The 24085-nt window shown below is 47.8% G+C and overlaps 1 protein-coding gene across 1 annotated transcript in view; it reads left to right on the top strand.

The window, feature by feature from the left end:
- TRPM5 (transient receptor potential cation channel subfamily M member 5) overlaps positions 1-24085 on the top strand; it is a 112622-nt gene that overhangs the window by 35458 nt on the left and 53079 nt on the right. The window contains exons 10-14 of the mRNA XM_038765387.1: positions 1834-1952; positions 2091-2402; positions 8889-9029; positions 9126-9249; positions 18607-18752. Of these exons, the coding sequence (XP_038621315.1) occupies positions 1834-1952; positions 2091-2402; positions 8889-9029; positions 9126-9249; positions 18607-18752 (842 nt within the window). The remainder of the gene's footprint in view (positions 1-1833; positions 1953-2090; positions 2403-8888; positions 9030-9125; positions 9250-18606; positions 18753-24085) is intronic.

Below are 24085 nucleotides of genomic sequence, written 5' to 3'. Positions count from 1 at the left end.
AAAGTGCCCGGCACAGAGTAAGCGCTCAACAGATACCATCATCATCGTTATCAGTATCCCCCTAACTGCTCCTTAGTCTGTCCCTAATCATCCCTATCAAATACGTCATTCCTTCGCCTGGTGGGAGGGAGAACGGGGCTCTCACTATTCTATTTATTTTGTTAATGATGTGCATCTAGCTTTATTTCTATTTATTCGGATGACATAATAATAATAATAATGGCACTTATTAAGCGCTTACTATGTGCAAAGCACTGTTCTAAGCGGGGCCCCATCCCCCCTCCCCCGCCCCGCCTTACCTCCTTCCCCTCCCCACAGCACCTGTATCTATGTATATATGTTTGCACGTATTTATTACTCTATTTATTTTATTTGTACATATTTATTCTATTAATTTTATTTTGTTAATATGTTTGGTTTTGTTCTCTGTCTCCCCCTTCTAGACTGTGAGCCCACTGTTGGGTAGGGACCATCTCTAGATGTTGCCAACTTGGACTTCCCAAGTGCTTAGTACAGTGCTCTGCACACAGTATTTTATTTATTTATTTTATTTGTACATATTTATTCTATTTATTTTATTTTATTAATATGTTTTGTTTTGTTCTGTCTCCCCCTTCTAGACTGTGAGCCCGCTGTTGGGTAGGGACCGTGTCTAGATGTTGCCAACTTGGACTTCCCAAGCACTTAGTACAGTGCTCTGCACACAGTAAGCGCTCAATAAATACGATTGAATGAATGAATGAATAATAATAATAATGGTAAGAGAAGCAGCGTGGCTCAGTGGAAAGATCCCGGGCTTTGGAGTCAGAGGTCACGGGTTCAAATCACGGCTCTGCCACTTGTCAGCTGTGTGACTTTGGGCAAGTTACTTAACTTCTCTGAGCCTCAGTGACCTCATCTGTAAAACGGGGATGAAGACTGTGAGCCTCCCGTGGGACAACCTGATCACCTTGTAACCTCCCCAGCGCTTAGAACAGTGCTTTGCACATAGTGAGCGCCTAATAAATGCCATCATCATTTATTAAGCACTCACTCTGTGCGAAGCACTGACTGAATTGTACAGATGAGGAAACTGAGGCCCCAAGCGATTGAGCATCCCGGCCTGGATCGCACAGTGGGCAGGGGCTGAGCCGGGACTCGAACCCAGGTCTCCTGACCCCCCGTCCCCATTTTGTTAATATGTTTTGTTTTGTTGTCTGTCTCCCCCTTCTAGACTGTGAGCCCACTGTTGGGTAGGGACCGTCTCTACATGTTGCCAACTTGGACTTCCCAAGCGCTTAGTACAGTGCTCTGCACACAGTAAGCGCTCAATAAATACGATTGAATGAATGAATGAATGATAAATACGGTTGAATGAATGAATAATAATAATAATAATAATGGCATTTAGAGAAGCAGCGTGGCTCAGTGGAAAGAGCCTGGGCTTGGGAGTCTGAGGTCATGGGTTCGAATCCCAGCTCTGCCACGTGTCTGCTGTGTGACCTTGGGCAAGTCACTTCACTTCTCTGAGCCTCAGTGACCTCATCTGTAAAACGGGGATTAAGATTGTGAGCCCCCCGTGGGACAACCTGATCACCTTGTATCCCCCCCCACCGCTTAGAACAGTGCTTTGCACATAGTAGGCGCTTAACAAATGCCATTATTATTATTATTTATGAAGCGCTCACCACGTGCAAAGCACTGACTGAATTGTACAGATGAGGAAACTGAGGCCCCGAGCGCTTGAGCGTCCCGGCCTGGATTGCACAGCGGTCAGGGGCCGAGCCGGGACTCGAACCCAGGTCTCCGGCCCCCCCGCCCCCTCACCTCCTGACCTCCGCCCTCCCCCGCCAGCGTGCAAGAGCCACAGCCAGGAGGCCCAGGAATACCTGGACGAGCTGAAGTTGGCCGTGGCCTGGAACAGGGTGGACATCGCCAAGAGTGAGATCTTCAACGGCGACGTGGAGTGGAAGGTGCCCAGGGTGGGACATGGCGGGATGGAGGAGAAGGGGAATTTGGGGGGGCCTCCCCGCGTGCCAGGCCTCCTCGGGCCTGGTCCGGCCGCGGGAGAGGCCGCCGGCCTTCCCTCCTGACGCCGGTCCGGCCCTCAGTCGTGCGACCTGGAAGAGGTGCTGATGGACGCCCTGGTCAACGACAAGCCCGACTTCGTGCGGCTGTTCGTGGACAACGGCGCCGACGTGCTCCATTTCCTGACCTACAGCCGCCTGCAGGACCTCTACCGCTCCGTGTCCCCCAAAACCCTCCTCTTCCACCTGCTGAGCCGCAAGCGCGAGCCCTCGAACCCCGGACCCGCCGCCCCGGCCTTCTCCCTGCACGACGTGGCCCGCGTGCTCAAGGACTTTCTGCACGACGCCAGCCGGGGCTTCTACCCGGACCCCCGGGCCCCCGGACCCCGGAGGGCCGTGAGTCCCCGTCCCTGCCCTCCGGCCCCTTGGGAGGACGAAGGGAATCAATCAATCAATCAATCATATTTATTGAGCGCTTACTATGGGCAGAGGACTGTACTAAGCGCTCGGGAAGTACAAATTGGCAACATATAGAGACAGTCCCTACCCAACAGTGGGCTCACAGTCTAAAAGGGGGAGACAGAGAAAAAAAACAAAAAAACCAAGCATACTAACAAAATAAAATAAATAGAATAGATACGTACAAGTAAAATAAATAGAGTAATAAATATGTACAAACATATATACATATATACAGGTGCTGTGGCAATGGGAAGCGGCGTGGCTCGGTGGAAAGAGCCCGGGCTTTGGAGTCAGAGGTCGTGGGTTCAAATCCCGGCTCCGCCAGTTGTCAGCTGGGTGACTTTGAGCAAGTCTAGACGGGGGGGAGACAGACAACAAAACAAAACATGTGGACGTGGCTCGGTGGAAAGAGCCCGGGCTTTGGAGTCAGAGGTCATGGGTTCAAACCCCTGCTCCGCCAAGCTGGGTGACTTTGGGCGAGTCACTTCACTTCTCTCGGCCTCAGTACCTCATCTATAAAATGGGGTTGAAGACTGTGAGCCCCTCATGGGACCACCTGATCACCTTGTAACCTCCCCGGCGCTTAGAACAGTGCTTTGCACAGAGTAAGCGCTTGACAAATGCCATCGTTATTCTCTGGGCCTCCAGTAGCTCATCTGTAAAATGGGGAGTAAGACTTTGAGCCCCTCGTGGGACAACATGATCACCTTGTACCTTACTATGTGCAAAGCACTGTTCTAGGCACTGGGAGGATACAAGGTGATCAGGTTGTCCCGTGTGGGCCTCACAGTCTTCATCCCCATTTTACAGATGAGGGAACTGAGGCCCAGAGAAGCCAAGTGGCTTGCCCAAGGTCACACAACTAAAAGTGGCAGAGCCGGGATTCGAACCTATGACCTCTGACTCCCAAGCCCACGCTCTTTCCAATGAGCCACACTGCTTCCCACTTAACTTCTCTGGGCCTCATTCATTCATTCATTCAATCGTATTTATTGAGCGCTTACTATGTGCAGAGCACTGTACTAAGCGCTTGGGAAGTACAAGTACATCTAGAGACGGTCCTGATCCAACAGCGGGCTCACAGCCTAGAAGGGGGAGACAGAGAACAAAACAAAACGTACTAACAAAATAAAATAAATAGATTATAGGTACAAATAAAATAAATAGAGTAATAAATACAAACACACACACGTATATATATATATATATATATATATATTATATATATATCCCAGCAGTTAGAACAGTGCTTGGCACATACTCACTCATTCATTCGTATTTATTGAGCGCTTACTGTGTGCAGAGCACTGGACTAAGAGCTTGGGAAGTACAAGTTGGCAACATATCAATCAATCAATCGTACTTATTGAGCGCTTACTGTGTGCAGAGCACTGTACTAAGCGCTTGGGAAGTCCAAGTTGGCAACATCTAGAGACGGTCCCCACCCAACAGCGGGCTCACAGTCTAGAAAGGGGAGACGGACAACAAAACAAAACATATTAACAAAATGAAATAAACAGAATATGTACACACAAAAAATAAACAAATAGAATAATAAATACAAACATATATACATATATACACCCCCCCAGCGCTTAGAACAGTGTTTGGCACATATTCATTCATTTGTATTTATTGAGCGCTTACTGTGTGCAGAGCACTGTACAAAGCGCTTGGGAAGTGCAAGTTGGCAACGTATAGAGATGGTCCCTACCCAGCAGCGGGCTCACAGTCTAGAAGGGGGAGACAGGCGACAAAACAAAACATACTAACAAAATAAAATAAATAGAATATAGGTACAAATAAAATAAATAGAGTAATAAATACAAACACACATATATATACATATATATACACATATATATATATATATATATATATGCCCCAGCACTTAGAACAGTGCTTGTCACATACTCACTCATTCATTCAATCGTATTTATTGAGCGCTTACTGTGTGCAGAGCACTGTACTAAGTGCTTGGGAAGTATAAGTTGGCAACATCTAGAGACGGTCCCGATCCAACAGCGGGCTCACAGTCTAAAAGGAGGAGACAGGCGACAAGACAAAACATACGCTGTGCACAGGAGCGCAGTATCTCATCTGGAAAATGGGGATGAAGTCTGTGAGCCCCTTGTGGGACAACCTGATCACGTTGTAACCTCCCCAGAGCTTAGAACAGTGCTTTGCACATAGTAAGCGCTTAATAAATGCCATTATTATTATTATTATTATTATAAGACCGTGAGCCCCACGAGGGATGGGGACTGTGTCCAACCCGATTGAGAATAATAATAATGACGGCATTTGTTAAGCGCTTACTATGTGCAAAGCACTGCTCTAAGCGCTGGGGAGGATACAAGGTGATCAGGTTGTCCCATGGGGGGCTCACAGTCTTCATCCCCATTTTACAGATGAGGGAACTGAGGCCCAGAGAAGCTAAGTGGCTTACCCAAGGTCACACAGCTGACAAGTGGCAGAGCCGGGATTCGAACCTATGACCTCTGATTCCAAAGTCCGCACTCTTTCCACTGAGCCACGCTGCTTCCCAACACTGCTTCCTACTTCACTTCCCTGGGCCTCAGTTGCCTCATCTGTAAAATGGGGATGAAGACTGTGAGCCCCTCGTGGGACAACCTGATCACCTTGTAACCTCCCCAGCGCTTAGAACAGTGCTTTACACATAGGAAGCGCTTAATAAATGCCATCATTATTATTATAAGACTGTGAGCCCCATGGAGGATGGGGACTGTGTCCAACCCGATTGGTAATAATTAATAATAATAATAATAATAAAGATGGTATTTGTTAAGCGCTTACTATGTGCAAAGCACTGTTCTAAGCGCTGGGGGGATACAAGGCGATCAGGTTGTCCCACAGGGGGCTCACAATCTTAATCCCCATTTTACAGATAAGGGAACTGAGGCCCAGAGAAGTGAAGTGACTTGCCCAAAGGCACCCAGCTGACAATTGGTGGAGCCGGGATTTGAACCCATGACCTCTGACTCCTAAGCCCGGGCTCTTTCCACTGAGCCACGCTGCTTCTCTTTAATTAATGATAATAACCGTGGCATCTGTCAAGCGCGTACTGTGTTCCATTCAGTCATTCATTCAATCGTATTTATTGAGCGCTTACTGTGTGCAGAGCACTGTACTAAGCGCTTGGGAAGTCCAAGTTGGCAACTTATAGAGACGGTCCCGACCCAACAACGGGCTCACAGGCACTGGACTAAGCGCTGGAGTAGACGAGAGCTGATCAGATTGGACCCGATCCCCGTCCCCCATGGGGCTCGCAGTCCCCACGTCAGAGATGAGGGGACTGAGGCCCGGAGAAGTGAAGTGATTTGCCCAAGGTCACACAGCGGACAAGTGGCAGGGGCAGAATTAGAACCCGTGACCTTCTGGCTCCCAGGCCCGGGCTCTGACTGTACTAAGCGCTGGGGTGGATACAAGCAAATGGAGGTGGACACAGTCCCCGTCCCACGTGGGGCTCACACTCTCCATCCCAGAAGCAGCGTGGCTCAGTGGAAAGAGCCCGGGCTTTGGAGTCCGAGGTCGTGGGTTCAAATTCCGGCTCCGCCACTCGTCAGCTGGGTGACTTTGGGCAAGTCACTTCACTTCTCTGGGCCTCAGTTCCCTCATCTGGAAAATGGGAATTAAGACTGTGAGCCCCACGTGGGACAGCCCACTTTTAGACTGTGAGCCCACTGTTGGGTAGGGACTGTCTCTATATGTTGCCAATTTGTACTTCCCAAGCGCTTAGTACAGTGCTCTGCACATAGTAAGCGCTCAATAAATGCGATTGATGATGATGATGATGATGACAACCCTCATTACCTTGTATCCCCCCCAGCACTTAGAATGGTGCTTGGCACATAGTAAGCGCTTACAAAATGCCATTATTATTATTATTATTATTGTAGTAAGCACTTAACAAATACCAACATTATTATTATTATGAGGGAAGTAAGGCCCAGAGAATAATAATAATGATGATAGCATTTATTAAGTGCTTACTATGTGCAAAGCACTGTTCTAAGCGCTGGGGAGGCTAACAAGGTGATCAGGTTGTCCCATGGGGACAGTCTTCACAGCCTTCATCCCCATTTTACAGATGAGGTAACTGAGGTACAGAGAAGTGAAGTGACTGGCCCAAGGTCACACAGCTAGCAAGTGGCGGAGCCGGGATTTGAACCCATGACCTCTGACTCCAAAGCCCGGGCTCTTTCCACTGAGCCACGCCGCTTCTCTTCATCCTCACAAGGGGCCGGAGGGCAGGAACGGGGACTCACGCTTGTACATCCCAAGCGCTTAGTACAGTGCTCTGCACACAGTAAGCGCTCAATAAATACGATTGAATGAATGAAAAGTAGGGAGCTGGGAGTCAGAAGGTCATTCGTTCATTCAGTCGTATTTACTGAGCACTTACTGCGTGCAGAGCACTGTACTAAGCGCTTGGAGTGCTCAGTAAACGCGATTGAATGATTGAATAAAAGTATAATTCGGCAACAGATAGAGACGTCCCCCACCCAACAACAGGCTCACAGTCTAGAAACGGACTCACAGTCCAGAAGGTCCTGGCTTCGAATCCCCGGTCCTCTACTCGTCCGCTGTGTGACCTTGGGCGAGTCACTTCACTTCTCTGGGCCTCGGTTACCTCATCTGCAAAATGGGGATGATGGAGACAGTGAGCCCCACGTGGGATGGAGACGGTGTCCATCTCAATTTGCCTGTAATAATAATAACATTCATTTTGGTATTTGTTAAGCGCTTACTACGTGCCAGGCACTGTGTTAAATGCCAGGGTGGTTACAAGCAAATCGCGTCGGACACAGTCTCTGCCCCGCGTAGGTTTACTGTCTTAGTCTTGTGTCCACCCAGCACACTGTCTGGTACATAGTAAGCGCTTAATAATAATGATAATGGCATTTATTAAGAGCTTTCTATGTGCAAAGCACTGTTTTAAGCGCTGGGGAGGTTACAAGGTGATCAGGTTGTCCCACGGAGGGCTCACAGTCTTCATCCCCATTTTCCAGATGAGGGAACTGAGGCTCAGAGAAGCGAAGTGACTTGCCCAAAGTCACACAGCTGACGAGTGGAGGAGTCGGGATTTGAACCCATGACCTCTGACTCCAAAGCCTGGGCTCTTTCCACTGAGTCACGCTGCTTCTCACCAAAGCTTCTCAGCAGCTTAATAAATAGAGAAGCAGTGTGGCTCAGTGGAGAGACTCCAGGCTTTGGAGTCAGAGGTCATGGGTTCAAATCCCAGCTCTGCCAATTGTCAGCTGGGTGACTTTGGGCAAGTCACTTCACTTCTCTGGCCCTCAGTGACCTCATCTGTAAAATAGGGATAATAATAATAATAATAATGACGGCGTTTATTAAGCACTTACTGTGTGCAAAGCACTGTTCTAAGCGCTGGAGAGGTTACAAGGTGAACAGGTTGTCCCATGTGGGGCTCACAGTCTTACTCCTCATTTTCCAGATGAGGGAACTGAGGCCCAGAGAAGTGAAGTGACTTGCCCGAAGTCACACAGCTAAGTGGCAAAGGAGTCGGGATTTGAACCCATGACCTCTGACTCCAAAGCCCGGGCTCTTTCCACCGAGCCACGCTGCTTCTCAGCAGCTTAACAAATAGAGAAGCAGCCTGGCTCGGTGGAGAGACTCCGGGCTTTGGAGTCAGAGGTCATGGGTTCAAATCCCAGGTCCGCCAATTGTCAGCTGGGTGACTCTGGGCAAGTCACTTCACTTCTCTGGCCCTCAGTGACCTCATCTGTAAAACAGGGATAATAATAATAATGACGGCGTTTATTAAGCACTTACTGCGTGCAAAGCACTGTTCTAAGCGCTGGAGAGGTTACAAGGTGAACAGGTTGTCCCACATGGGGCTCCCAGGCTTCATCCTCATTTTCCAGATGAGGGAACTGAGGCCCAGAGAAGTGAAGTGACTTGCCCAAAGTCACCCAGCTGACAAGTGGCAGAGGAGTCGGGATTTGAACCCATAACCTCTGACTCCAAAGCCCGAGCTCTTTCCACCGAGCCACGCTGCTTCTCAGCAGCTTAACAAATAGAGAAGCAGCGTGGCTCGGTGGAGAGACTCCGGGCTTTGGAGTGAGAGGTCATGGGTTCAAATCCCGGCTCAGCCAACTGTCACCTGGGTGACTTTGGGCAAGTCACTTCTCAGTTCCCTCATCTGGAAAATGGGGATGAAGACTGTGAGCCCCACGTGGGACAACCTGATCACCTTGTATCCTCCCCAGTGCTTAGAAGGGTGCTTGGAGCATAGTAAGCGCTTAATAAATGCCATTATTATTATTATACTATGGTAATAATGATAATTGGGGGATGAAGCCGGGATTGAGGCCTGGCCCCAAGCGGGAGGGTGGGCACGGTGAGCCCACGGGCGTCTATTTGACCCTCCAGGAGAAAAGGGGGGCCAAGCGGCCGAGCGGACCCAGGCCGTTCCTCGACATGAACCAGAAGAGCGGGAATCCGTGGCGGGACCTCTTCCTCTGGGCCGTCCTCCAGAATAGGCACGAGATGGCCAACTACTTCTGGACCATGGTGAGGCCCCCGTCCGAGCTGTCTGAGTCGGGATGGGTGTCTCCCCCAGCCCCCAGGCCGTCCACCCCCCGACCGGTGTCCCCGCTGACCCCGCAGGGGCAGGAGGGGGTGGCCGCCGCCCTGGCCGCCTGCAAGATCCTCAAGGAGATGGCCCGGCTGGAGACGGAGGCCGAGGCCGCCCGCAGCATGAAGGAGGCCAACTACGAGCAGCTGGCGTTGGGTGAGACGCCCACCGTGCTTTGGGGGGCAATCAATTAATCCATCAATCCATCACATGTATGGAGCGCTTACTGTGGGCAGACCACGCAGACACATTCTCTACCCACAGCGAGCCTACAGTTAATCATAATAATAATGGTATTTATTCAGCGCTTACTATGTGCAAAGCACTGTCTAAGCACTTGGGAATCAATCCATCGTATTTATGGAGCGCTTACTGTGGGCAGAGCATGCAGACACATTCTCTACCCACAGCGAGCCTACAGTTAATCATAATAATAATGGCATTTATTCAATGCTTACTATGTGCAAAGCACTGTCTAAGCACTTGGGAATCAATCCATCATATTTATGGAGCGCTTACTGTGGGCAGACCACGCAGACACATTCTCTACCCACAGCGAGCCTACAGTTAATCATAATAATAATGGTATTTATTCAGCACTTACTATGTGCAAGTACGCAGATACATTCTCTACCCACAGCGGGCTTACAGTTAATCACAATAATAATGGCATTTATTCAGCGCTTACTATATGCAACTATGCAGATACATTCTCTACCCACAGCGAGCCTACAGTTAATAATAATAATAATGGCATTTATTAAGTGCACTTGGGAATCAATCCATCGTATTTATGGAGCGCTTACTGTGGGCAGAGCACGCAGATACATTCTCTACCCACAGCAGGCTTACAGTTAATCACAATAATAATGGCATTTATTCAGCGCTTACTATATGCAACTACGCAGATACATTCTCTACCCACAGCAAGCTTACAGTTAATCATAATAATAATGGCATTTATTCAATGCTTACTATGTGCAAGTACGCAGCTCAACCCACAGCGAGCTTACAGTTAATCATAATGATAATGGCATTTATTCAGCACTTACTATGTGCAAAGCACTGTCTAAGCACTTGGGAATCAATCCATCATATTTATGGAGCACTTACTGTGAGCAGAGCATGCAGACACATTCTCTACCCACCGCGAGCTTACAGTTAATCATAATAATAATGGTATTTATTCAGCGCTTACTATGTGCAAAGCACTGTCTAAGCACTTGGGAATCAATCCATCATATTTATGGAGCGCTTACTGTGGGCAGACCACGCAGACACATTCTCTACCCACAGCGAGCCTACAGTTAATCATAATAATAATGGTATTTATTCAGCACTTACTATGTGCAAGTACGCAGATACATTCTCTACCCACAGCGAGCCTACAGTTAATCATAAGAATAATGGCATTTATTCAGCGCTTACTATGTGCAAAGCACTGTCTAAGCACTTGGGAATCAATCCATCGTATTTATGGAGCACTTACTGTGGACAGACCACGCAGACACATTCTCTACCCACAGCGAGCCTACAGTTAATCATAATAATAATGGTATTTATTCAGCGCTTACTATGTGCAAAACACTGTCTAAGCACTGGGGAATCAATCCATCGTATTTATGGAGCGCTTACTATGGGCAGACCACGCAGATACATTCTCTACCCACAGCGAGCCTACAGTTAATCATAAGAATAATGGCATTTATTCAGCGCTTACTATGTGCAAGTACGCAGATACATTCTCTACCCACAGCGAGCCTAAAGTTCATAATAATAATAATGGCATTTATTAAGCACTTACTATGTGCAAAGCACTGTCTAAGCACTTGGGAATCAATCCATCGTATTTATGGAGCGCTTACTGTGGGCAGACCATGCAGACACATTCTCTACCCACCGTGAGCTTACAGTTAATAATAATAATGGCATTTATTCAGCACTTATATGTGCAAAGCACTGTCTAAGCACTTGGGAATCAATCCATCGTATTTATGGAGCGCTTACTGTGGGCAGTGCACGCAGACACATTCTCTACCCACAGCGAGCTTACAGTTAATCATAATAATAATGGCATTTATTAAGCACTTACTATGTGCAAGTACGCAGATACATTCTCTACTCACAGCGAGCTCACAGTTAATCATAATAATAATGGCATTTATTAAGCACTTACTATGAGCAAAGCACTGTCTAAGCACTTGGGAATCAATCCATCATATTTATGGAGCGCTTACTGTGGGCAGACCACGCAGACACATTCTCTACCCACAGCGAGCCTACAGTTAATCATAATAATAATGGCATTTATTCAATGCTTACTATGTGCAAGTACGCAGACACATTCTCTACCCACAGCGAGCCTACAGTTAATCATAATAATAATGGCATTTATTAAGCGCTTACTATGTGCAAAGCACTGTCTAAGCACTTGGGAATCAATCCATCATATTTATGGAGCGCTTACTGTGGGCAGACCACACAGACACATTCTCTACCCACAGAGAGCTTACAGTTAATCATAATAATGACATTTATTCAGCTCTTATATGTGCAAAGCACTGTCTAAGCACTTGGGAATCAATCCATCATATTTATGGAGGGCTTCCTGTGGGCAGACCACGCAGACACATTCTCTACCCACAGTGAGCTTACGGTTAATCATAATAATAATGGCATTTATTAATCGCTTACTATGTGCAAGAACGCAAACATATTCTCTACCCACAGCGAGCCTACAGTTAATCATAATAATAATGGCATTTATTAAGCGCTTACTATGTGCAAAGCACTGTCTAAGCTCTTGGGAATCAATCCATCATATTTACGGAGCGCTTACTTTGGGCAGACCATGCAGACACATTCTCTACCCACAGCGAGCCTACAGTTAATCATAATAAAAATGGCATTTATTCGGCGTTTACTATGTGCAAAGCACTGTCTAAGCACTTGGGAATCAATCCATCGTATTTATGGAGCGCTTACTGTGGGCAGACCACGCAGAAACATTCTCTACCCACAGCGAGCCTACAATTAATCATAAGAATAATGGCATTTATTCAGCGCTTACTATGTGCAAGTACGCAGATACATTCTCTACCCACAGCAAGCCTACAGTTAATCATAATAATAATGGCATTTATTCAGCGCTTACTATGTGCAAAGCACTGTCTAAGCACTTGGGAATCAATCCATCGTATTTATGGAGCACTTACTGTGGGCAGAGCATGCAGGCACATTCTCTACCCACAGCGAGCTTACAGTTAATCATAATAATAATGGCATTTATTAAGCACTTACTATGTGCAAGTATGCAGACATATTCTCTACCCATAGCGAGCCTACAGTTAATCATAATAATAATGGCATTTATTCAGCGCTTACTATGTGCAAAGCACTGTCTAAGCACTTGGGAATCAATCCATCATATTTATGGAGCGCTTACTGTGGGCAGAGCACGCAGACACATTCTCTACCCACAGCGAGCTCACAGTTAATCATAATAATAATAATGGCATTTATTAAGCGCTTACTATGTGCAAAGCACTGTCTAAGCACTTGGAAATCAATCCATCATGTTTATGGAGCGCTTACTGTGGGCACAGCACTGTACTGAGCGCTGAGTATGCAGACACATTGCCCACAGCGAGCTTACAGTTAATAATAATAATAATGGCATTTATTCAGCACTTACTATGTGCAAAGCATTGTCTAAGCAGTTGGGAATCAATCCATCATATTTATTAATAATAATAATAGCATTTATTAAGTGCTTACTATGTGCAAAGCACTGTTCTAAGCACTGGGGAGGTTACCAGGTGATCAGGTTGTCCCACGGGGGGCTCAGAGTCTTACTCCCCATTTTCCAGATGAGGGAACTGAGGCCCAGGGAAGTGAAGTGACTTGCCCAAAGTCACCCAGCTGACAAGTGGCGGAGTCAGAATTTGAACCCGTGACCTCTGATTCCAAAGCCCGGGCTCTTTCCACTGAGCCATGCTGTTTCTCAGCAGCTTAACAAATAGAGGAGAGCTGTTTGGGTGTCTACTGTGGGCAGAATACTGTGCTGGGCATCTACTGTGTGAAGAACGCTGTGCTGGGTGTCTACTGTGGGTAGAGCGCTCTGTTCGGTGTCTACTGTGGGCAGAGGGTGGTGTTGGGTGTCTACTGTGTGCCAAGCGCTGTGTTGGGTGTCTACTGTGGGCAGAGCTCTGTGCTGGGTGTCTACTGTGGGCAGAGTGCGCTTTGGGTGTCTACTGTGAGCAGAATGCTGTGCTGGGTGTCTACTGTGGGCAGAATACTGTGCTGGGCATCTACTGTGTGAAGAACGCTGTGCTGGGTGTCTACTGTGGGCAGAGCGCTGTGACGGGTGTCTACTGTATGCAGAGAGTGGTGTTGGGTGTCTACTGTGTGCCAAGCGCTGTGTTGGGTGTCTATTGTGTGCCAAGTGCTGTGTTGGGTGTCTACTGTGGGCAGAATGCTGTGCTGGGCATCTACTGTGTGGAGAACGCTGTGCTGGGTGTCTACTGTGGGTGGAGCACTCTGTTGGGTGTCTAATGTGGGCAGAGGGTGGTGTTGGGTGTCTACTGTGTGCCAAGCGCTGTGTTGGGTGTCTACTGTGGGCAGAGCTCTGTGCTGGGTGTCTTCTGTGGGCAGAGTGCTGTGTTGGGTGTCTACTGTGGGCAGAATACTGTGCTGGGCATCTACTGTGTGAAGAACGCTGTGCTGGGTGTCTACTGTGGTCAGGGAGTGGTGTTGGGTTTCCACTGTGTGCCAAGCACTGTGTTGGGTGTCTACTGTGGGCAGAATGCTGTGCTGGGCATCTACTGTGTGGAGAACGCTGTTCTGGGTGTCTGCTGTGGGCAGAGCGCTCTGTTGGGTGTCTACTGTGGGCAGAGAGTGGTGTTGGGTGTCTACTGTGTGCCAAGCGCTGTGTTGGGTGTCTACAGTGGGCAGAGCTCTGTGCTGGGTGTCTACTGTGGGCAGAGTGCGCTTTGGGTGTCTACTGTGAGCAGAATGCTGTGCTGGGTGTCTACTGTGGGCAGAATGCTGTGCTGGGCATTACTGTGTGAAGAACGCTGTGCTGGGTGTCTACTGTGGGCAGAGCGCTGTGTTGGGTGTCTATTGTGTGCAGAGCACCGTGTTGGGTGTCTACTGTGTGCCAAGCGCTGTGTTGGGTGTCTACTGTGGGCAGAATGCTGTGCTGGGCACCTACTGTGTGAAGAACGCTGTGCTGCGTGTCTACTATAGGCAGAGAGCTGTGCTGGGCATCTAGTGTTTGCAGAGCACTGTGTTGGGTGTCTACTGTGTGCCAAGTGCTGTATTGGGTGTCTACTATGTGCAGAGGGCTGTGCTGGGTTTCTACTATGTGCAGAGCGCTGTGCTGGGCCTATAATGTGTGCAGTGGGCTTTGCTGGGTGTCTAATAATAATAATTGGCATTTGTTAAGCGCTTACTATGTGCAAAGCACTGTTCTAAGCGCTGGGGAGGATACAGGGTGATCAGGTTGTCCCACGTGGGGCTCACAGTCTTCATCCCCATTTTACAGATGAGGGAACTGAGGCCCAGAGAAGTTAAGTGACTTGCCCAAGATCACACAGCAGACATGTGGCAGAGTCGGGATTCGAACCCGTGACCTCTGACTCCAAAGCCCGGGCTCTTTCCACTGAGTCTACTGTGGGCAGAGTGCTGTGTTGGGCGTCTGCTGTGTGCAGAGCACTGCGTTGGGTGTCTACTGTGTGCCAAGCACTGTATTGGGTGTCTACTATGTGCAGAGGGCTGTGCTGGGTTTCTACTCTGTGCAGAGCGCTGTGCTGGGCCTATATTGTGTGCAGAGGGCTTTGATGGGTGTCTACTGTGGGCAGGGCTCTGTGCTGGGTGTCTACTGAAGCAGCGTGGCTCACTGGAAAAGAGCCCGGGCTTTGGAGTCAGAGGTCATGGGTTCAAATCCTGCCTCCTCCAACTGTCAGCTGGGTGACTTTGGGCAAGTCACTTCACTTCTCTGGGCCTCAGTGACCTCTTCTGGAAAATGGGGATGAAGACTGTGAGCCCCCCGTGGGACAGCCTGATCACCTTGTAACCTCCCCAGCACTTAGAACAGTGCTTTGCACGTAGTAAGCGCTTAAAAAACACCCATTATTATTATTATTACTGTGGGCAGAGCGCTCTGTTGGGTGTCTACTGTGAGCAGAGCGCTGTGTTGGGTGTCTACTGTGGGCAGAGCACTGTGCTGGACGTCTGTTGTGTGCAGAGCACTTTTCGGGACATCTCTGATGTGCAGGACTTTGCCGCAACCCACTCTGGTCCACCGTAGACCTCCCCCTATTCATTCATTCAGTCGTATTTATTGAGCGCTTACTGTGTGCAGAGCACTGTACTAAGCGCTTGGGAAGTCCAAGCTGGCAACATATAGAGACGGTCCCTACCCAACAGCGGGCTCACAGTCTAGAAGGGGGAGATAGAGGACGAAACAAAACATGTGGACAGGTGTCAAGTCATCAGAATAAATAGAATTAAAGCTAGATGCACATCATTAACAAAATAAATAGAATGGTAAATATGGACAAGTAAAATAGAGTAATAAATCTGTACAAATATATACAAACTTATGCTTCTCCACGCTGGAGAAGCAGCGTGGCTCAGTGGAAAGAGCCCGGGCTTTGGAGTCAGAGGTCATGGGTTCAAATCCTGGCTCCACCAACTGTCAGCTGGGTGACTTTGGGCAAGTCACTTTGCTTCTCTGGGCCTCAGTTACCTCATCTGGAAAATGGGGATTAAAACTGTGAGTCCCCCCAGTGAGACAACCTGATCACTTTGTAACCTCTCCAGCGCGTAGAACAGTGCTTTGCACATTCATTCATTCATTCATTCATTCATTCAATCTTATTTATTGAGCGCTTACTGTGTGCAGAGCACTGTACTAAGCGCTTGGGAAGTACGAGTTGGCAACATATAGAGACGGTCCCTACCCAACATTCATTCATTCATTCAATCGCATTTATTGAGCGCTTACTGTGTGCAGAGCACTGTACTAAGCGCTCGGGAAGTACAAGTTGGCAACATATAGAGATGGTCCCTACCCAACATTCATTCATTCGTTCATTCAATCGTATTTATTGAGTGCTTACTGCATGCAGAGCAGTGTACTAAGTGCTTGGGAAGTACAAGTTGACAACATCTAGAGACGGTCCCCACCCAACAGCGGGCTCACAGTCTAGGAGGGGGAGACGGAGAACAAAACAAAACATATTAACAAAATAAAATAAATAGAATAAATATGTACAAATAAAATAAACAGAGTAATAAATACATAAGCACAGGGCTCACAGTCTAGAATAGTAAGCGCTTAAAAATTTTTATTTTATTCTATTTATTTTATTTTGTTAATATGTTTTGTTTTGTTGTCTGTCTCCCCCTTCTAGACTGTGAGCCCACTGTTGGGTAGGGACTGTCTCTAGATGTTGCCGACTTGGACTTCTTTATTACTCTATTTATTTATTTTATTTGTACATATTTATTCTATTTATTTTATTTTGTTAATATGTTTTGTTTTGTTCTGTCTCCCTCTTCTAGACTGTGAGCCCACTGTTGGGTAGGGACCGTCTCTAGATGTTGCCAACTTGTACTTCCCAAGCGCTTAGTACAGTGCTCTGCATCATCATCATCATCATCAATCGTATTTATTGAGCGCTTACTGTGTGCAGAGCACTGTACTAAGCGCTTGGGAAGTACAAATTGGCAACATATAGAGACAGTCCCTACCCAACCGTGGGCTCACAGTCTAAAAGGGGGAGACAGAGAACAAAACCAAACATACTAACAAAATAAAATAAATAGAATAGATATATACAAATAAAATAAAAAAATGAGCACTTTTGCAAAAGATGAACCGGGCAGTGGAGTGAAGTATGGACTGGAGTGGGGAGAGACAGGAGGTTGGGAGGTCAGCAAGGAGGATGCTGCAGTAATCCAGGCAGGGTAGGACGAGTGATTATATTAAAGCTGCACCGGGTAAAATTTACCTCCCAATCTAATCTGCTCCTAGCCTACACAGCATTTTAGAAGTTTCCTGTGGCTGTGACTGTTGGGACTCTGAATCTCCAGTTGCCTAAAACTCTGCTCTCCTAGCCCTAGTATCCTGCAACTTTTATTTTACTTTACCCTCTTATTTCAATTTTATGTTTGTGCTGCTTTATATTTTCCTTATGCCTTCACCAGTCCCATTTCCCCTTTTATTCTTACTCTGTGAACCCTTAAAGGACCCTAATTCTCATCCGTAGACTCTTTCCCAGCATTTACTACAGTGCTCTACACACAGTAAGCATTTAATATCATTACGACTCTGCACACAGTAAGCGCTCAATAAATACAATTGAATGAATGAATGAACTAATACCATCATTATTATTATTATTATCAAAACAAAACATGTGGACAGTCGTCAGGACAAATAGAAATAAAGCTAGATATAATAATAATGGCATTTATTTAGCACTAACTATGTGCAAAGCACTGTTCTAAGCGCTGGGGAGGTTACAAGGTGATCAGGTTGTCCCGGGAGGGGCTCACAGTCTTCATCCCCATTTTCCAGATGAGGTCATTGAGGCCCAGAGAAGTGAAGTGACTTGCCTAAAGTCACCCAGCTGACAATTGGCGGAGTCAGGATTGGAACCCATGACCTCTGACTCCAAAGCCCGGGCTTTTTCCACCGAGCCACGCTGCTTCTCTGCTTCGCTGCTTAGATCAATCAATCAATCAATCAATTGTATTTATTGAGCGCTTACTGTGTGCAGAGCACTGTACTAAGCGCTTGGGAAGTCCAAGTTGGCAACATGTAGAGACAGTCCCTACCCAACAGCAGGCTCACAGTCTGAAAGGGGGAGACGGAAAACAAAACCAAACATACTAACAAAATAAAATAAATAAAAGGGGGAGACGGAGAACAAAACCAAACCTACTAACAAAATAAAATAAATAGAATAGATATGTACAAGTAAAATAAATAAATAGAGTAATAAATCTGTACAAACATATATCCATATATACAGGTGCTGTGGGGAAGGGAAGGAGCTAAGATGGGGGGGATGGCGAGGGGGGCGAGGGGGAGAGGAAGGAAGGGGCTCAGTCTGGGAAGGCCTCCTGGAGGAGGTGAGCTCTCAGTAGGGCCAAATGCACATGCCAGATGCGCTTTTAGACTGTGAGCCCACTGTTGGGTAGGGACTGCCTCTCTATGTTGCCAATTTGTACTTCCCAAGCGCTTAGTACGGTGCTCTGCACCTAGTAAGCGCTCAATAAATACGATTGATGATGATGATGATTATTAACAAAGTAAATAGAATAGTAAATGAGTCCAATCCGTACAAACCTATATCCAGGGGCTGTGGGGAGGGGAAGGAGGTAGGGCGGGGGGGATGGGGAGGGGGAGAGGAAAAAAGGGGGCTCAGTTTGGGAGCCCCCACTGTCCCGGCCTCCTCCGGGGCTGACACTGTGCTGACCGCTGCGCCGGCGGGCGGACAGACCTCTTCACCGAATGCTACAGCAACAGCGAGGACCGGGCCTTCGCCCTCCTGGTGCGAAGGAACCGCGACTGGAACAAGGCCACCTGCCTACACCTGGCCGCCGAGGCCGACACCAAAGCCTTCTTCGCCCACGAGGGCGTCCAGGTCAGAGCCCCCGACCCCTTGGAGGCCCTCCATCCCCTCGCCCCCTCCTCCGCGTGAGCCCCACATAATAATAATTAGACTTTTAGACTGGGAGCCCGCTGTTGGGTAGGGACCATCTCTCTATGCTGCCAACTTGGACTTCCCAAGTGCTTAGTACAGTGCTCTGCACACAGTAAGCGCTCAATAAATACGATTGATGATGATGATGATGATGATGACGGGATTTGTTAAAGCGCTTGCTATGGGCGAGGCACCTATGTGGGACAACCGGATAACCTGGTATCGCCCCCCCCCCCCGCCAAGCGCTTAGAAAAGCGCTCAGCACATAGTATTCATTCATTCGATCGTATTTATTGAGCGCTTAGTGTGTGCACAGCACTGGACTAAGTGCTTGGGAGGTCCAAATTGGCAACAGAGACGGTCCCTATAATAATAATAGTAATGTTGGTATTTGTTAAGCGCTTACTATGTGCGAAGCACTGTTCTAAGCGCTGGTGGGGGGGATACAAGGTGATTAGGTTGTCCCACGAGGGACTCACAGTCTTAATCCCCATTTGACAGATGAGGGAACTGAGGCCCAGAGAAGTGAAGTGACCTGCCCAGAGTCACACGGCTGACAATTGGCAGAGCGGGATTTGAACCCATGACCTCTGGCTCCAAAGCCCGGGCTCTTTCCACTGAGCCATGCTGCTTCTTAATAATAATAATAATCATGGCATTTGTTAAGCACTTACTATGTGCAAAGCACTGTTCTGAGCGCTCGGGGGGGATACAAGGTGATCAGGTTGTCCCACACGGGGCTCACAGTCTTAATCCCCATTTGACAGATGAGGGAACTGAGGCCCAGAGAAGTGAAGTGACCTGCCCAAAGTCACACAGCTGACAATTGGCAGAGCGGGATTTGAACCCATGACCTCTGGCTCCAAAGCCCGGGCTCTTTCCACTGAGCCATGCTGCTTCTTAATAATAATAATAATCATGGCATTTGTTAAGCACTTACTATGTGCAAAGCACTGTTCTAAGCGCTCGGGGGGGATACAAGGTGATCAGGTTGTCCCACATGGGGCTCACAGTCTTAATCCCCATTTGACAGATGAGGGAACTGAGGCCCAGAGAAGTGAAGTGACCTGCCCAAAGTCACACAGCTGACAATTGGCAGAGCTGGGATTTGAACCCCTGACCTCTGGCTCCAAACCCCAGGCTCTTTCCACTGAACTATGCTGCTTCTTAAGAATAATAATAATAATGGCATTTGTTAAACGCTTACTATGTGCAAAGCCCTGTTCTAAGCACTGGGGGGATACAAGGTGATCAGGTTGTCCCACAGGGGGCTCACAGTCTTAATCCCCATTTTACAGAGGAGGTAACTGAGGCTCAGAGAAGTTAAGTGACTTGCCCAAGGTCACACAGCTGACATGTGGCAGAGCTGGGATTTGAATCCATGACCTCCGACTCCAAATCCCGGGCTCTTTCCACTGAGCCACGCTGCTTCTCTAGCCCTATCCAACGACGGGCTCACAGTTGAGAAGCAAATACCACCATTATCGAGAAACAGCGTGGCTCACTCATGCATTTATTCAATCATATTTATTGAGCGCTTACTGTGTGCAGAGCACTGCACTTAGCGCTTGGGAAGTCCAAGTCGGCAACTATATAGAGACGGTCCCTACCCAACAGCGGGCTCACAGTCTAGAAGGGGGAGACAGACGACAAAACAAAACATGTGGACAGGAGTGCAGAGCACTGTTCTGGGCATCCAGACTCATTCATTCATTCAATCGTATTTATTGAGCGCTTACTGTGTGCAGAGCACTGTACTAAGCGCTTGGGAAGTCCAAGTTGGCAACATAGAGAGACGGTCCCTACCCAACAGCGGGCTCACAGTCTAGAAGGGGGAGACAAACAGCAAAACAAAACATGTGGACAGGAGTGCAGGGCACTATTCTGGGCATCCGGACTCATTCATTCATTCAATCGTATTTATTGAGCACTTACTGTGTGCAGAGCACTGTACTAAGCGCTTGGGAAGTCCAAGTTGGCAACATATAGAGACGGTCCCTACCCAACAACGGGCTCCCAGTCTAGAAGGGGGAGACAAACAGCAAAACAAAACATGTGGACAGGAGTGCAGGGCACTATTCTAGGCATCCGGACTCATTCATTCATTCAGTGGTATTTACTGAGCGCTTACTGTGTGCAGAGCACTGGACTAAGCGCTTGGGAAGTACAAGTTGGCACAATCTAGAGATGGTCCCTACCCAGCAACGGGCTCACAGTCTAGAAGGGGGAGACAGACAGAAAAACAAAACATGTGGACAGGAGTGCAGGGCACTGTTCTGGGCATCCAGACTCATTCATTCATTCGATCGTATTTATTGAGCGCTTACTGTGTGCAGAGCACTGGACTAAGCGCTTGGGAAGTCTAAGTTGGCAACATAGAGAGACGGTCCCTACCCAACAGCAGGCTCACAGTCTAGAAGGGGGAGATAGACAACAAAACAAAACATGTGGACAGGAGTGCAGAGCACTGTTTTGGGCAACCGGACTCATTAATCCATTCAATCGTATTTACTGAGCGCTTACTGTGTGCAGAGCACTGGACTAAGCGCTTGGGAAGTCCAAGTTGGCAACATATAGAGATGGTCCCTACCCAGCAGCGGGCTCACAGTCTAGAAGGGGGAGACAGACAACATAACAAAACATGTGGACAGGAGTGCAGAGCACTGTTCTGGGCATCCGGACTCATTCATTCATTCGATCATATTTATTGAGCGCTTACTGTGTGCAGAGCACTGGACTAAGCGCTTGGGAAGTACAAGTTGGCAACATATAGAGACGGTCCCTACCCAGCAGCGGGCTCACAGTCTGGAAGGGGGAGACAGACAACAAAACAAAACATGTGGACAGGAGTGCAGAGCACTGTTCTGGGCATCCAGACCCAGTGGACTTCCAAGCCCGGGCTTGGGAGTCAGAAGTCGTGGGTTCTAATCCCGGCTCCGCCACTTGTCTGCTGGGTGACTTTGGGCCAGTCGCTACACTTCTCTGGGCCTCAGTTCCCTCATCTGTAAAATGGAGATGAAGACCGTGAGCCCTACACTTCTCTGGGCCTCAGTGACTTCATCTGTAAAATGGAGATGAAGACCGTGAGCCCCCCGTGGGACAACCTGATCACCTTGTCTCCACCCCAGTGCCAGTGTTGGGCACGTAGTAAGCGCTTAACAAATACCATCATTACTATTGTTATTATTATTTCCTCACCTCGCTTCTCTCCTCCTCCAATCCAGCCCACACATTTCGCTCTTCTAATGCCAACGTGTTGACTGGGCCTCCATCTCGTCTGTCTCGCCGCCGACCTCTCGCCCACATCCGGCCTCCGGCCTGGCATTCATTCACTCATTCAATCGTATTTATTGAGCGCTTACTGTGTGCAGGGCACTGGACTAAGCGCTCGGGAAGTACAAGTCGGCAACATAGAGAGGCAGTCCTGCCCTCCCTCCTCACATCCCACAGACTGTGAGCCCACTGTTGGGTAGGGACCGTCTCTAGATGTTGCCAACTTGGACTTACCAAGCGCTTAGTACAGTGCTGTGCACACAGTAAGTGCTCAATAAATACGATTGATTGATTGATAATTCCTCTCCCCCCCCAGCTTCAAAACGTTACCGAAGGCCAAAATCCTCCAAGAAGCCCGCCCTGGCTTCTCCCACTCCCTTCCGCGCCACCCTTTCTTGCTCCTTCATTCATCCTTCAATTGCGAAGCAGCGTGGCTCAGTGGAAAGAGCCCGGGCTTTGGAGTCAGAGGTCATGGGTTCAAATGCCGGCTCTGCCACTTGTCGGCTGTGGGACTTTGGGCAAGTTGCTTCACTTCTCTGGGCCTCAGTTCCCTCATCTGGAAAATGGGGATGAAGACTGTGTGTCCCCCATGGGACAACCTCATCACCTTGTAACCTCCACAGCGCTTAGAACAGTGCTTGGCACATAGTAAGTGCTTAATAAATGCTATCATTATTATTATTATTATCCTTCCATCTCCCCAACACATATGTAGATATCCTTTCAAAGCCCTACTGAGAGCTCACCTCCTCCAGGAGGCCTTCCCAGACTGAGCCCCCTTTTTCCTCTCCCCCTCCCCATGCCCCCTTGCCCTACCTCCTTCCCCTCCCCACAGCCCCTGTATAGATGTTTGTACAGATATATTACTCTATTTTCTTTTACTGGGGAATATTTACATAATAATAACAATAATAATAATGGCATTTATTAAGCACTTACTATGTGCAAAGCACTGTTCTAAGTGCTGGGGAGGTTACAAGGTGACCAGGTTGTCCCTCGTGGGGCTCAGAGTCTTCATCCCCATTTTACAGATGAGGTAACTGAGGCACAGAGAAGTGAAGTGACTTGCCCAAAATCACACAGCTGACAATTGGCAGAGTCAGGATTTGAACCCATGACCTCTGACTCCAAAGCCCGGGCTCTTTCCACTGAGCCATGCTCCTTCTCAATATATTCTATTTATTTTATTTTGTTAATATGTTTTGTTTTGTTGTCTGTCTCCCCCTTCTAGACTGTGAGCCCGCTGTTGGGTAGGGACCGTCTCTGTATGTTGCCAACTTGTACTTCCCAAGTGCTTAGTACAGTGCGCTGCACACAGTAAGCGCTCAATAAATACCATTGAATGAATGAATGTTGGGTAGTGACCGTCTCTAGATGTTGCCAACTTTACTTCCCGAGTGCTTAGTACAGTGCTCTGCACACAGTAAGCGCTCAACAAGTATGATTGAATGAATGAATATCTGTATATAGCTCTAATTCATCTATTGATTTCTACTAATATCTGCCTCTCCCTCTAGACTGGGAGCTCGTTGTGGGCAGGGATTGTGTTTCTTGTCATATTCATTCATTCATTCATTCAATCGTATTTATTGAGCGCTTCCTGTGTGCAGAGCACTGTACTAAGCGCTTGGGAAGTACAAGTTGGTAGCAGATAGAGATGGCCCTTACCCAATACTGGGCTCACAGTCTAGAAGAGGGAGACAGAGAACAAAACAAAACATATTAACAAAATAAAATAATTAGAATAAATATGTACAAACAAAATAAATAGAGTAATCAATCAATCAATCGTATTTATTGAGCACTTACTGTGTGCAGAGCACTGTACTAAGCGCTTGGGAAGTCCAAGTTGGTAACAGAGACGGTCTAGAAGGGGGAGACAGAGAACAAAACAAAACATATTAACAGAATAAAGTCAATAGAATAAATATGTACAAATAAATAGAGTAACAAATACATATGAACATATATACATATATTCATTCCTTCATTCAATTGTA

Source organism: Tachyglossus aculeatus, chromosome 22, assembly GCF_015852505.1.
Source record: "Tachyglossus aculeatus isolate mTacAcu1 chromosome 22, mTacAcu1.pri, whole genome shotgun sequence".
Lineage (NCBI taxonomy): Eukaryota > Metazoa > Chordata > Mammalia > Monotremata > Tachyglossidae > Tachyglossus > Tachyglossus aculeatus.
The sequence above is the reverse complement of the archived record's forward strand: the minus strand, read 5'-3'. Positions and strand labels throughout refer to the sequence as shown.